Source organism: Schistosoma haematobium, chromosome 1, assembly GCF_000699445.3.
Source record: "Schistosoma haematobium chromosome 1, whole genome shotgun sequence".
Taxonomy (NCBI): Eukaryota; Metazoa; Platyhelminthes; class Trematoda; order Strigeidida; family Schistosomatidae; genus Schistosoma; species Schistosoma haematobium.
Window position 1 is genome coordinate 8,033,964 of NC_067196.1, and position 15,883 is coordinate 8,049,846.

At 33.6% G+C, this 15,883-nt stretch overlaps 1 protein-coding gene across 1 annotated transcript in view; it reads right to left on the bottom strand.

The window, feature by feature from the left end:
* Positions 1–735: 735 nt before the first annotated feature.
* Positions 736–15,883, bottom strand: part of MS3_00001764 (uncharacterized protein) — a 37,584-nt gene continuing 22,436 nt past the window's right edge. The window contains exon 2 of the mRNA XM_051209248.1: positions 736–1,232. Coding sequence (XP_051073052.1) covers positions 957–1,232 — 276 coding nt within the window. The 3' untranslated portion in view covers positions 736–956. The remainder of the gene's footprint in view (positions 1,233–15,883) is intronic.

Here is a 15,883-nt window from a genome sequence, read left to right on the forward strand (position 1 = left end):
ACAGTCATTAACTTTATGATTTGTAATGCTTATCAATTGCGTGAATTGATTTTACACTCTATGCTTGTATCCATGCATAAAAAGAAAATCGAGATTTGATTAATTGCATAATAACAATCTGTTTACACTTAGATAATTTCTATTTAAAGAATACAAGAAATATAATTTAACAGGGACTAACTTGATGATATTGAAAAGTGACATTCTAGACTAACAATCTAGATTATAAAATACTGTAGTTATGTTACTGACTTTTCAGTTTTCTATGCATCAGGCTTAATTTTAAATATAAGTTGTGCAGTTTGTAATAGTAATATATTATAATATGTAGAGAATTACGATATAAATAAATTTTTGATACCAGTAAAAAAAACTAAGATACACATATATAAGCAGAGATAGATAGTAGCTAACAGTGGAGTCCATGATGTGCGTTTTGTCCTATTTTGGACTCGTCAGCTGAATGTACCTGAATTCCAGAGTTGATGATCACTCCGGGACTTGAACCTAGTACCATCCACCTCATACACTATCGCATTATCCACTAACGAGTCCCAAATAGAACGAAACTTACATTCGGGATACCATCGCCAAACACTATCCATCTTTGCTTATAAAGCTTATAACTTAAGGCGATATCGAGTCAATCCACACAGGATGCATATATGTCAACAAGAAACTGATCCATTACAGTCCTAAACAACAATGAGAAGATACCAGTAAAACAATACCAAGTGAATTTAATAAATAATGTTTATTTACAAACAAACAAATAAAAAGAAAATTAACAATGACAACAACAAAGAAACAAGAGAAAAATATGTTAATCTTAAAATTATAGTTTAATCTCATGTTACTTTAGGTGTGTGTGTGTGTGTGTGTATGTGTATCTTATCAACAGCCAAAAAAAGAAAAAAAAGAAAAGAAAAAGAATTCAATCAATAATTGAATTGGCATTAAACAATTACATCTTGATCACCAGTCCATACATGACATTTATCAAATAAATAAATAATACATAAACAAATACTTGATATTAAAAATAATATAATAGGCCAAAATATGGCATGAAATACTGATGTGAATGTATAAAATTTATACAATAATGCTTCATCTTCATGTGTTGCATGTATATAACATTGAAAATTTCTTTGATATCTTATACGTTGTTGAAATTTTTCAACCCATTCAGTATTATCCATATCACGATGATGACATGCACTTGTAGCACACTAAATATTGAAAAGAATTAAGAAGAAAGAAAGAAAACATATATTAATATCAACAATGGATCAATGTTAGACCATCATTGAGAACTTAGAAGTACATGAAAGGCCGTTTCGTCTTATTGTCGGACTTCTCATCAGTGATCATACAGCAATTGAACCTAAGACCTTCGGTTTTTACACATGAATGTTTAACCTCAACGGTGTTAATGTCTAACTTCAACTAATGCATGATATTGTGTCACCGTCTACCATTACCCTATGTTAGTGACTGTCACATAACAGACACGGTTGAACTTCAGTGGTCATGACTTCTTACTAGAACTCTAGGAAATCTATCTTGAAGCTAGTCACTAGTGGGCATATGATAATTATCTGTATAGGGCTGTAAAGGTTGTTGAGTTTATATATATATATATATATATATATATATATATATATATATATATATATATCATGTTTAGTAATGATTTGTGGAAAATTAGTTATAGGCTCTCATTACTGAAGAGCTTTATAATAGGATGAACCATGTGTTTGGTGCTTTGTTGTTGTCAGTGATTGTCTAGATGAGATCAGTTTTTTTAAATTTATTTAAGATCCTACAGTTTCTACAAACCTCCCCCCTCACTTATATCGGTAAAAAATTAGTCTTTGGTATTTGTGATTTAGGATCGAGAATATTTTTATGTTTTTATCCAATTATTATTTGGCTATTAGTATAGGCGTTTGTACAGATTCAAGAAGGTTATTAAAACTGGAAATTGATCTAGAGTAGACAACTGTTGAAGACCTGGAAGAAATGAACTAAAATCAGTCACAGTGCACATCTATGATCTCATTTGATGTCAAACGCAGAAGCAACGGGTTTCGAAGTGAAGTTTTAACATTCAACCTACTGAGAAAGCATTCAATAGTTTATATGTCCAAGTTCAATTGACTTGTCACATTGTGCAATCATTTGTTGTCCTCGGTGGGTAAATGGTTCTCACTTAATATGTTTGAACTCCACTAGTTTCAATTTCTGACTAGAACACTGGAAATTTTCACTTGAAGTTAGTCACTAGTGAACACATGAATATTTAATAACCCTTTAATTTGACTTCAGTTAGATCAGAAGCCACCAAACCTCATATATTCTTATCGAATTAATTTGAGTTAAAGAATAACGGAATAAGCCGAATACAAGAATGAATTTTGAATAAGTATATTTCACACACTTACTGATTCGTACAAATAATCAGAGAAACGAAGTGAAGCGAAACAAAGTGACGCGCAGCGGAGGCGTCGAGTGAGACAACTCGTTTTTATCAAATGTAAATGAATATTTATGTTCAGACAAAATTCAGTTACAGACATGTAATGAATGGGGCAAGCAATTAACACATAAGATTTTAGTGACCCAAGATCTGACTCCAGTAATATCGTATGATTGATTGTTATCGAAATATACATGTCACCGATCCTCGTATATAATCATCGACTTAAATCACGTTAATGGATAACCGAATTAAATAACTCAAGTACGAGGATGAAGTTATAAATACGTATATTTGGACAATCTTTGATCACAACAGACAATCAGAGAGACATAGCAAAAGTAGCAAAGAAGAGAGGGTAAAGCGAAACAAAATGACGATCGGTGGAGAAGGCGTGTGAGCTAACTCAATTTAACTAACCATTGATCGACATTTATAGTCACACAGAAATAACTTTCAGACATCTGATGAATACGATGAGAAATGCACAAACATACTCTGATATAAAAACAGTCAAGATTGATAAACGAATAATTAACAAAGTTAAAATATGACTCGAGAAGAATGGATAAATTGGCCTGTTCAGAAGGTAGAATAAGTTGTATAGGCTTAACATGACCACCGACACAATACCATCATATAACAACAGTCAGAATTATTAAGCGAATAATTGACAAGGTCAAAACGTAGCTTAAGAAGAATGAATAGATTGATCTGTCTAAAAGCTAGAATAACATATGTAGGTTTGACATAGAACCAGTCATTACAAATATTATCAGTATGATCAATTCAGTGTCTAAACAGTATTCAACATCCTCCATATCAGTAAAATGTTCTTTGTTGAAAATAAATTTAATATCAGAAGGGTTTTTGTGGATATAATAGTAATTTCAATGGTTGAAATCATGAGTCAATTGAAGCCAGGCCACCACGGAAAAATTAGAAGCATTGGACGGCCGTTTCGTCGTAAAATGGTACTCCTCAGCATCATACAAACTGACTTACCGTTGGGTGCCGTCTCAGTGGTCTAGAGGTTAAGCGTTCACGCACCAGACCTATCTGTTCTGGGTTCGAATATAGCAGGGGGCAGGATCGTGGATGCGCACTGGTGAGGAGTTCCACAACGGGACGAAACGGCCTTCCAGTACTTCCAGGTGTTCTATGGTGGTCTAACTTCAACTGACTCATGATCTCAACAATTGAAAATAAGTTTATTGAAATAATCCCCTAAAATTCTATCTTTCATAAATTATGTTCTCAAAGTAAAAGTAAAATTCTGATTTTTATTTCCTTTTTCAGACTGAAATAAAAAACAATTAAATATTATTCCTAATTTTATGATTGACAACCAACAGTTGATCAACGTTTACTGTGTGACAAAACCAGGAAATAATAGTTAATATTACATATTCGATTACATAATCATTTCATTATGACAGACATTTTGTAACCATCTATCATGTCATGAAAGTATTATGTCAGTTTTTTTTATTATTATCATGAATTGAATGGAGCTCAAGAACAATTAAGAATTAAAGGGAACGAATAGATGAGTGGGTTTTATCCTGCTTCAGAGATTGTTAATATTGATTAATTTTACTCGAGACTAAACTGAGGATCTTCAAATTTGATAGAGAACTACAGACTACTGAAATGAACAAAATTTTTGACACAATGATTCCATGTATTGCAGTGATTTGTTTAATTATGTTAACTTGTGACACATCTTTCAATTAGATTACTATTGTGATCCACTTCTTGACTCGATTTGTAATGAATGAATATTCCGGTGGGAAAAACGATTTCCTACTCAATGCAAAATTATGGAAATCTTTCGTAAATTATAAAAAACCATACATAAAAAATTCCAATGGTTGAAATCATGAGTCAATCGAATCTAGACCACCATGGAAAACCTGGAAGCACTGGACGGTCGTTTCGTCCTATTGTGGGACTCCTCAGCAGTGCGCACCCACGATCCTGCCTCGCGAGAGTCCATTGAACTTTAATCGACTCATGATCTCAACCATTGAAATTACTATAATATCCGCCCTTTTGATATAAAATAATTCATTTGCAAGTCTTCCATCAATTGTCTCAAATTTTATCTTTGATTCATTGTTATTACAATTACTCTTTGTTTACAATCTCATTCTCTTCAATTCGATCTTTCTAACGTTCTGCGACCAGACAATCCACTTCTGATTGATGTTACATACTACTTATGTCAGCAAACATAAATAGTAATAACCACAGATTTACCTGTAAATAATCTAATTTATCCAAATCCGCTAGTTGAAGATACTTTGTATTTCATTACGTTTATATAAATACACATATATGCTAATCCCTTTTTGGTATCAGTGAAGTATCTTCAACAATTAATCATATCAATGTGATCAACTTCATGTTAACTAACAAAGTCTATATGATGAATGTAAAATAAATACAAATCATTGTAGAACGTTATTCCATTTAGCTTGTTACTATGAGATGATGGAGATTTGTAGCTCAGGTGGATGATTTTGATGGAGTTTTGTTTTATGAGCCGGATGGTTTGGTCGTAAAGCTTTCTACCTGAAGTTTGTGCTGATGATGTCTTTGAGAAAAACAATGAAAGCTTCACGACTAAACCATCCAGCTCATAGAACAAAACTCCATCAAAAGCTTGTTACCATGGTAGATAATAATTGTGTTGAATGCAATGCATTGATGATTATGCTGATACACATTCCTATTAGTATATGGTTTCTTAATATTTTGTAATTTTCACTTAAATCTTTGATTGTTGATAACCCAGATACAGATAATTTGTTGTTAGTCTTCTCAAGGAAATCCTCAATCTAACTGCATGTGTCATTTCTTAATTGAACAATATCGAAGTGCACTCCATGTTTATACTTCTTTTCTAGTTGATTTGTACATTTTATTCATCAAGTTTCCAAATAATGTTTTTTGAATGTGATTAGTTCATTAAAATTTGTGTGATTTGAAACTTTACTATCAGTATGGGGGGGGGGATATGGACATTGCCAAATGTTATTAAGATCAAGAAGTAACCTAAGTTAGACAACTATTGAAAACCTGAAAGTACCAGACAGCTGTTTCGTAATAGTATAAGATCTTTCAGCAGTTTGTATCCACGATCTTACCACAGACCAAACTCAGGATAAAAATGTCTTGATGTAAGAGCATAATCTTTAAACTAAGATGGGACCCAATGGTAAATACTTCCAACTTTGATCACTTCATGACATTGTGCCACTATCTTCCATTATCATTGGATGTGTACTTGTCTCATATTTGTCTTAGTGTTCAATGTTATGTGATGTTGAAGGTGAAGATATCTGTCAAGTGACCATTGTTGAAAACACGTCTTCTGTACACTCAAGTTGGAATATAGACTTATTAAGTATTAAATAGGATCAAATTAAAATATTGTCTTTTTTAGTTAATAATTAAGTAAGACTATAATTTATGGACGACCTTTGATTGACGCTACATTGACCTTGATAATGTCTACTTAGTAGTAGGTCATGAATAAATATGAAGAATCAGAATTGGGATTTACAGCTGTATGTTAAGATTACGAGTTAGATTTAGGATGTTTATCACGAATTAACATCAGATACAATGTCAAAATGCTATTTAGTCAAATGAATGAGTGAATTTCGCATCAAAATCTAAGGCCTTTCTTAAATCTTAAATCTGATTGGTTCGTTCATAAATTATAGTATCGCTAATAATTCTTTAGTGCGATCTAATACATAACATTGAATAAAGAGACTATCATTTATTATAAGTAAACATTTATTGAAAACTGTAAACGAATACGTTTCCAATGATAAACAAACAAGGAGATATACTATGGGACAAAACTCATATCTCAATTGAAATGCAATTCATGTTAGGAAAAGTTCAAAGATTCAGACAATTACAATGTGAGGCCCGTTATTTAATCGTCATTTAGATCGAACGATGTTGTCAAAAGAGTTCTCCACTTTAGTGACCCGTTACTGACTCTAATTAGATTGTATGAATGTTTGTTATCGCCTATCCTCGTATATAATCAGGGACTTAAAGCGCCTTACTCAATAACGGAATTAAATAAGTTGAATAACGAGAATGGACTTGTGAATACATATATTTTGTATATAAAACTAATAGAATAGAGAGAAGAGAAACGACACAGAATGGAGATGGCGGGTAAGCAAACTCCCATTTAACCAAGCGTCAGTCAATATTTATAGTTACGCAAAGGTAATTTAAAGACATATGATGAGTAATGGGATAAGAAATGTACATACACCTACGCACTCATATAAAACAGTCAAGATTGATAAGCAAATAATTAACAAGGTCAGAATGTGACTCAAGTAGAATGAGTAGAATGGGCTGTCCTAAAGCTAGAATAAGGTATATAGGCTTAACATAATAACCGACACTACAACAAGTCAATGATTAAAACAAACCAGAAAAAAATACAGTAATTAATCCAATAAACTAGTTTTGTATCAGACATTTGAAATTTAATTCAGAATTATTGTTATGAATAATTTGATGAATTAATTCAAATAATTCTTGGATATCTGTTCATATTTTAAGCAAAGATCAATAGTGGCTAGCAGTGGAATATCCAGAACACGCGTCTCGTCCTATTTGAGACTCGTCAGTTGAATGTACCTGCATCCCAGACTTGATGTTCAGTCCGGGACTCAAACTCAGTACCGTTCGCTTCAAACACCATCACGTTATCTACTCACCGACTGAGTCCCGACAGCCATTTGCATGTGCAATGGGGTAAAGTTTAAATCCACTTGGTGTTGTTTTACTTGTATCTTCCTATTGTTAATTAGTACTGCAATTGATCAGTCTCATGTTGGCATATGTACATCCCGTGTGGATTGCCTCGATATAGCTTTAAGTCACAAGCTTTTTAAGCAAACATTGATAGTGACTAGTAGTGGAATCCAGGACGTGGGTTTCTTTCTATTTGGGACTCGTCAGTTGGATGTACCTGTATCCCATTGTACAAGCTGGTGGTTATTTGGACTCAGCAGCTATGGGGATAATGCGGGAGCGGAGTGTTAGAAGCGAACAGTACCGGTTTTGAGTTCCAGAGTGAACATCAACTGTGAGATGTAAGTACCTCCAGCTGAAAAGTCTCAGATAAGAGAAAACGTGCATCCTCGATCCCTTTATTAGCTTATAATCATTAGTTAGCCTGTATTACCTAAGCTCTATGATTTACCAGTAAATCTTTCATTCTCATTCAAGTTTACTTTGTCAGTAAGACGACCATCGTTATAAAACAACACAATACCATACAAATGTATTTTTTTTCTAAAATCTATTGTTCAAAACGGCAAACGTTTGGTACAATCCTACTACTTTACAGGAGATTAAAGAAAACCAACATTTTTAAATCATTCACAAAAATGACTACCACTACAACTTTATTATGAAATAAATTTTGGAAGCTTGATATGGAAAACATTCAAAGAATCATAATTAATTAAATTCAAATTTATACTGAATAAATACTATTGAAAAACTTAAGTAGAAATTAATGTTGCCACCCTAACCTACCCCCATAACTGTAAATATTTTCTATTATAACTAGTTGTTAATTATTATGAATGAGATCACGAACTGATTGATGTTAGACTACCACAATTGGAAACCTGGGAGCACTGGACGGCCATTTCGTCCTATTGTGGGACTCCTCCGCAGTGCGCATCCACGATCCCGCACCCCGCGGGATTCGAACCCAGGGCCTTCGGTCTCGCGCGCGAACGCCTAACCAACTGGACCACCGAGCCGGCATCCAATGGTGATAGTTTCTAACATCAACCAATCCACGAAATTGCGCGACCAACTTCCGTTGTACTGAGGTAGATACCTGTCTCTAGTCGACAAGGATTAGCTCCACTGGTCACGGCTTCTCACTAGAACTTCGAGAATTCCCTCACGAAGCTAGTCACTAGTGAGCACATGTTGATTACTAGTATAGGGGTTGTGGAGATTATTAAGTTTTTGATTGAGATCATGAACCGATTGATGTTAGACCACCACAATTGAAAACCTGGAAGCACTGGACGGCCGTTTCGTCCTATTGTGAGACTCCTCAGCAGTGTGCATCCACGATCCATGATCTCAATCAAAAACTTAATAATCTCCACAACCCCTATACTAGTTGTCAATTATCATGATTACGTCATCAATAGTTATTTCCGGTTATTATTAATTGTTTCGTTGGTATCATTTATTACTTTTATACTTGTTAAAGGAGGAATCATTACGACTTCCATGATACAAAATATGAACACAAAGATTGGTACAAGTGAAGATTTATTGAAACCTAAGACATGACGGAGACGACGGCGACGACGAACTTAGTCGAAAATACACTCATTTATATATTGACTGTACATCTTTTTCATTATTAATCAAAATAAAACCACATTTACAATGATAAAAAGAAATACCCAGAATTATAAGAAGATCACATGCTGTCTATCATTGTGAATATAGTTTATGTTAAATTAATTGAAGAATATCATCCCTTGAGTAAAATATCACACTCGAATAAGTCAATGTACCGAATAAAATATCACAGTGGTAAACCGAAAATACAAAAAAAAAACACAACTATGACTCTGAATAGTCATTATATAGAGTTAGAAACGGAAATAATTTTACGCAAGAACCACAATCAGTAAAAGAATGTAATTTTGCTCTTTTTTTAGCCCCGTCATATGATTTTCTAGTGAGGAAAAAAACTTGTCTTAAGCTGAGTTTCTTTTTTTACTTACATCAGATATTTCATAAACATACACACAATCAAGATTGTTAACAACATTAATAGTTGAATAATTTGCATACCCCATACACTAAATTATTAGTATCAAAAGGGGTTTGTAGTAATTTCAGTGGTTGAGGTCATGAGTCAAGTTAGACATTAACACCGTTGGATGCTGGCTCAGTGGTCTAATAGTTAAGCGCTCGGGCGCGAGACTGATGGGTTCTGGGTCGGAATCTCGCGAGGCGGGATCGTGGATATGCATTGCTGAGGAGTCCCACAATAGGACGAAACGGCCATCCAGTGCTTCCAGGTTTTCCATAATGATCTAGCTTCAATTGGCTCATGATCCCAACCATTGAAATTACTATAATATCAACAAACCCCCTTCTGATACTAATCAACATATGCTCACTTGTGACTGGCTTCAAGAGGTATATCCTGGAGTTCTAGTGAAAAGCAGTGACCAGTGGAGTTCAACCAGGTCTATTGTGAGATAGTAACTCACTGATGACAATGGTGGATATGTTGCAGAATTTCGTGGATTAGTTAAAGTTAAACATTAACACCGTTGGATGCTGGCTCATTGATCTAGAAGTTAAGCTCTTGCGAGTAAGACCGATAGGTCCTGGGTTCGAGTCTGGCGAGGCGAGGTCGTGGATGTGCACTGCTGAGGAGTTCCACAATAGAACGAAACGGCCACCCAGTGATTCTAAGTTTTTTATTGTGGTCTAGTTTAATTGACTCATGATTTCAACAATTGGAATTATTAAATTATTAAACAGTCCATAATATCTCAAACTGAATGAAGTTCAAGATTCAAATCGTCAGATGCTAAATCACTTATCTCTCCATGAAACCTGGAGATCCAGAGAATGATTTTTAGTAGGGTCATAAATGTACACTACGGAGGAGTTCTATGCTGGCATGAAAACTCTGTCCATTGTTCCCTAGTTTTCAGTGGTTGATTTATCGCACTCCAATTTGACTTGTACTAATCTCCTTATATTATGTAAGTTTTTCACTTTTCTTTTCATATATAAGTTGTTGTTGCTACATTTTTGAACATAGACATAAACAAACAGATTAATGTCGTGGAAGAAGGCTATTACAGTAAATCTTCCTCAACTTTTTATTTGTATGACCTATTTTGGCAAAGTCACATAAGAGAGGTCAAGAAAAGCCTGTTATATTTTTATTTCCTACTAACTGTAATTTAGATATTTGATGCATTATGATTACGTATATGTCAGTCTGATTGAATGCATTTCTATATCTTGATCTTTATCTATACCTTCGATGGTAAAAACAGAAAATCAATAAGTTTTCTCGCAAATTGATTCGCACTCATAAAAATAATGTACATATTCATGCATATATTCTTCCACTTCACTCACTTACTACCGCAGTGTCTTTGCTCATCTCATTCTTGTGAATTAACTATAAACAACACACCCTTTCTCAATATGATTGATTTCTTAGTTTCTAAATATTCTCAAGTGTATCTATAACGTTATTAAGAGAATTAACCTGCTAAGAAATACTCATTTAGTGGGTCATCACTCTTTGAAGTCAAAAATTGAAGAAATAACCTCTATAGTTCAATTAAGATCAACCCATGATGTAAACTGTAGAAAATCTAGATTAGTTTATATCTTACTATTCAACATCTACTTGTTCTATTAAATTCAGAGTGTTCCAAAATCTGACTCCAGTTAGATTGTATGAGTAATTGTCATAGAAATATACATGCCACTAATCCTTGTTTATAGTTATGAACTTAAGTCGTGTTAAAGAATAACCGAGTTAAATAAGTCAAATACGTGACATTTGAATACGTATATTTCATACAATTGTTGATTCAGAGAAACAAAGCAAAAAGGGAGAGAGAAAAACGAAACGGATCGGAGAAAGTATGTCAGCCAACTTGATTTAACTAAGCATGACTCTACATTTATAGTCAAACAAAAATAAATTACAGACACGTTATGAATATGATAAGCGAATAACACTCATACAGCGAATAAGTGACAAGGTGAAAATGTAGCTTGAGAAGAATGAATATATTATTCTGTTCAGAGGCTAGAATAACACATATGGGCTTGATATAACACATTCCGAACTGGATGGTTTGCTCGTGGAGCTTAAATCATTTTTCTGAACGATATGATCAACACAATACATCTCAAAAATATGTACTATCAGTCACCAAAACGTTTTTAAAGCAAATATTTTTTTAATAGTTGAATTCATAAGTCGATCAAAACTAGGCTACCATGGAAAACCTGGAAGCACTGGATGGCAGTTTCGTCTTATTGTGGGGCTCCTCAGCAGTGCGCACCCACACCCCAGCTCTCGGGATTTGACCGTTACTACCTATCTCATAACAGACATAGTTTGACTTCATTATTCATAATTTCCCATAATAATTAACTCATTTTATATGATATGCTTTTTATGATCAAAGATTTTCAGCAGACTATTGAATACACTCCCTCCCCCCCCAAAAAAAGATGACAAATGATACATTAATGTTCTCATTTTAAGACAACCCTTTATGAATATTCTATAGCATTACTGGTTAATCATCATTTATCATCATTATCTAAACCGACTAATTTAGTAAATATTTCAGTTTATTTAGGTTCCTAATTTCAGACAGGAAATGTAAAAGTTACTTTAATACAACAATAATTATTGTCTATAATATAGTGAGCAGGAAGTTGAAAATTGTATTTTTTTTCTCCCTCTTTTTTTCTCTGTTTTTTTTACAGATTCAAAGTCTCAACGGATTCCGGATATTGGTTTTTATCTATTTATCTGTTCATATATACATATATAGGTATGTATGTATGTAGAATATACATAAGTCCATTCTTATATGACGATCATTGAATAAGGCATTCATTGTAATGTGTATTTTCATGGAGTATTATTCTTTAACCAAAACATTCCAGCTCAAAGAACAAAACTTCATTTATATTATCCACCTGAATTACAAATCTTCTCTACCATCTATTATGTATTCATTATCTGTAAGCATATTGTTAACTTTTATGAGTTAAAGAATATACTCATAAGATATACAATTAATTATAGATTAGATACAATGAATAACTACGTTATTTTAAATCAATAAAAGGTAAAACTAGTATTGTGGTGTGGGTTACTTATATCCACATAAGTAGTATGTAACGATGGTCAGGCATAGAATGTATTTCAGTAGAAGATCAATAAAGAAAGAACGAAAACGGAACGCAATTAGTATGAAAATGCAAAGACAATGAAATCTGAAAAAATGGACTGATATTTGCAAAAGCATTTCAGTTAAGTTTGAAACGATGGATTGATATTTTGTCAAATTAACTATTTACTATATGATAGTTCTCAGATTTTAGTGAGATGCTCTGTAATTTCATGTCAAATATAATCGATTGTCTCCACTCGTGTTCTTGTTCACTACAGTATTCCATGTTGCCCCCAAATGCCTTGGTACGGCAGAGAGTGGGTAGAGTCCGCTCTTCCTCTTGAAATGTTCTCACGTGGCCACGCGTATATAGCCTTTGCTAGGGAAGTCCTACTCATTGTCTTCTCGTGGCGGGGGTGTTGTTTACGAAATTGAGAGGACAAAAAGCGAATATCCGGAGCTTTAACCGGGTTGGTGGACATGAAGAGTCCATCTAGGGGAGTTGGGAAACCCTGATTCCAAACCCATGGTGCACATGGACTCCAGTATCCTGAGTGAACAAATGGCGTATGAACCAATCAATGATCACCGGCTTCCATGGGACTGCATCTTCTCACGATGCTCCACTGCCTTGTGGATCAGACCTTCAGGTCGAAGGCTTCAAGTGTGGCCCCCTAAGAAAACCACCTTCTTCGGTTTGAGCACCCGAGCAGTATCACAGCCCTCACACATATCAAATGAGATTTGTGTGGCGAATATGTATTTGGTGCCTTCTCGTACTAATATCTATGTGTTGAACTAAATGAATAAATAATAACTCCATATTATTACATCATAATTCTTTAAAAAAAGTGGAGTTATTTTCTTAAGTTTATAAAAGAAATGTAATGTCAATGTGACTGGCCAATTCAAACTTAAGTAATTTAAATAGTCTTAACAATAACACGACAATAAATTTATATTGAACGTTCAAACTTGTTTTTTTCCTCAGTGACCTTGAATTGTTGCCAATTATGTTTTTTTAGTTACTATGTTCAGTTGAAGTCAAAATATTTTTGCGGTAAGCTAATTCTATACTAAATGAAATAATTATATTTTAGACTTTTGATCATTGAGAGTTTAACCTAATGATTAGCAATAGTAATATCTGTAGATCCTATATACGAATAGCATGAATGGATCAATGTTAGATCACCAATGAAAATATGGAAACGCTGGACGGATATTTCGTCTTAAGACGAGACTCCTTAGCAGTGCGTATCCATGATACCTTATGTGGGACCACCTCAAAAATTGTAAAAAAACCCAACTATATATATATATATATATATATATATATATATATATATACTTTACTACTAACAGTAGTAATTGTAATTGTGATCAATTTGTCTTGGTAAATAAAAATGATTGATTTTCAATGAAACCAACAGAATATTCAAATGTATTTTGGTTTATTAGGAGTAGATCAACGACCACTTAAGCATATAAAAGTTAATTAACAATATAAATAACTATGGTAATTATTCTTATTCAGTATTTGTGATTTACAATCTACGATATAATAACGATCGGCCTGCTTGAACACCTGGGCTACCTGTTGTTGCTATCTAGATATTTCAAAAAGTTTGTTTTAATACATAATAATAATAATATTGATCTCATAACCTATTTAGATGCGTTTCTGAATAGTTTGCAACCTTACGTTGTACAAGTTACAAAAGGCACAATCAGAGATATTGTGGTTGCTGACAATATGCAGCGAAAAGACTATACATTATTTAGATGTCAATTGACTGGACTGTTAACTTCTAACTGGCGATCACTCAATGTTTATCGTCAGGTTCGACCAGGAAGTACGAAATGGAAACTTGTTGAAATACATTATGCTGAGAATTCTGTATTGTACCAGAAATATAATGTTAAATAAAGCCAATAATAATGAATGATGAATAAAACCTGTTTAACAGAGGAGAATAGATAAAATAGGTCCGATTACATATTTCATTCATCTATTAAAGTTACATATGGATAAATATTACAAATAACTAATTCAAGGTAAGAATTTATGGGTTGTCTATCTAGTTGTTATATGAAAACTAGTAGTAACTTATAGATATTTATATATCACTTGTGAAAACCCCTCCTGGAGCCCTCTGGGGCTTCTACCGGTCCCAAACCCGGATAAAGGAGGAAAGAAGGACATGGGGTTAGCGACCCCATCTCTTAGAAAACTAACTCGCTAAAAAAACGCTAATCAGGAAAAAATAATTCAAACCATATAAGTAATCACTTATGAAGATTCAACATATTTTCTGTAACTTCAGAATCATCAATAGGCTTAATGATTGAATGAAATTCAACACTAGATCACAAAATGCTATGAAATGTGTTATCTGCAACTAACCTACTGTAACAGTGAATTATTTGAAACTATATACAATTCATGCTGAGTGGCTTAGACAAGTGGCTATCGATGGAATTCGATCAATAAAGGTTTAGCTTGACTTTTACACTGTGTTCACTTTTATCAATCACCAACTCTAGAATGATATGCTGATATGATATTGTTCAGAACTACATGCTTATCGGTAGCTTCAACCTGTTGCCTCTAAAAACTATAACCATATACAATCGATTGATCAATAGGTAGTGACTAATATCACGTGTGTCAAGTCCTTCTTACTACAGATCAAATTTAATCGATCTACTTGCAATGTGGTCAATGGCATTATGTTGAAACTTAAGGTGGTGTTTGAGGTGATCGACAGGAAACCCTGAACATAGGTTTTGTACTACTTGACGCTCTTCAGCAATTTTAATGATAGAATTTGATTTGTACTAAAAAGGACTCAACATACATGACATAGGTCACTCCACAATGATCAATGAATAGGAAATTTTTTGCACCATTTTACTGTATGCGGAATATACGTCAAAAGTCATTTATTTAGAGACTGTTTTTCTCAAAGATAATTCGAAATGGTTCGTTTCTCGAAGATTTTTTTCTTAGTATTAGAATTTTATTTGGAAGAACCTTAACGGTCCCCAATAGGGATTGCTGACTCATAAATTATTCAGAATGACTTTGTTATGACAGTAGGAACTGAAATTCCCGTTTTAACGAAAATTGGCAGCAATATTGTGAATTGTCGGAGATGAGAACAGTCTGCCTGCTATTCAATTTGTATAATTTGGTTAGCTGAATGAATCTTCAAATATTTCAGTTTTACCTTACAGAATAAGTTGGAAGATAATCGACACATGTGATCGATGCAAATTTCCCTTACAATGAAATCATGCTCTGAGTTTTATTTTACTACAGATTGTCAGAAATAGTTTGATGGTGACTGGGAGAGGAATCAAGGATTGACTTTTCATCTTATTTGAGACTCGTCATATGAACACACTT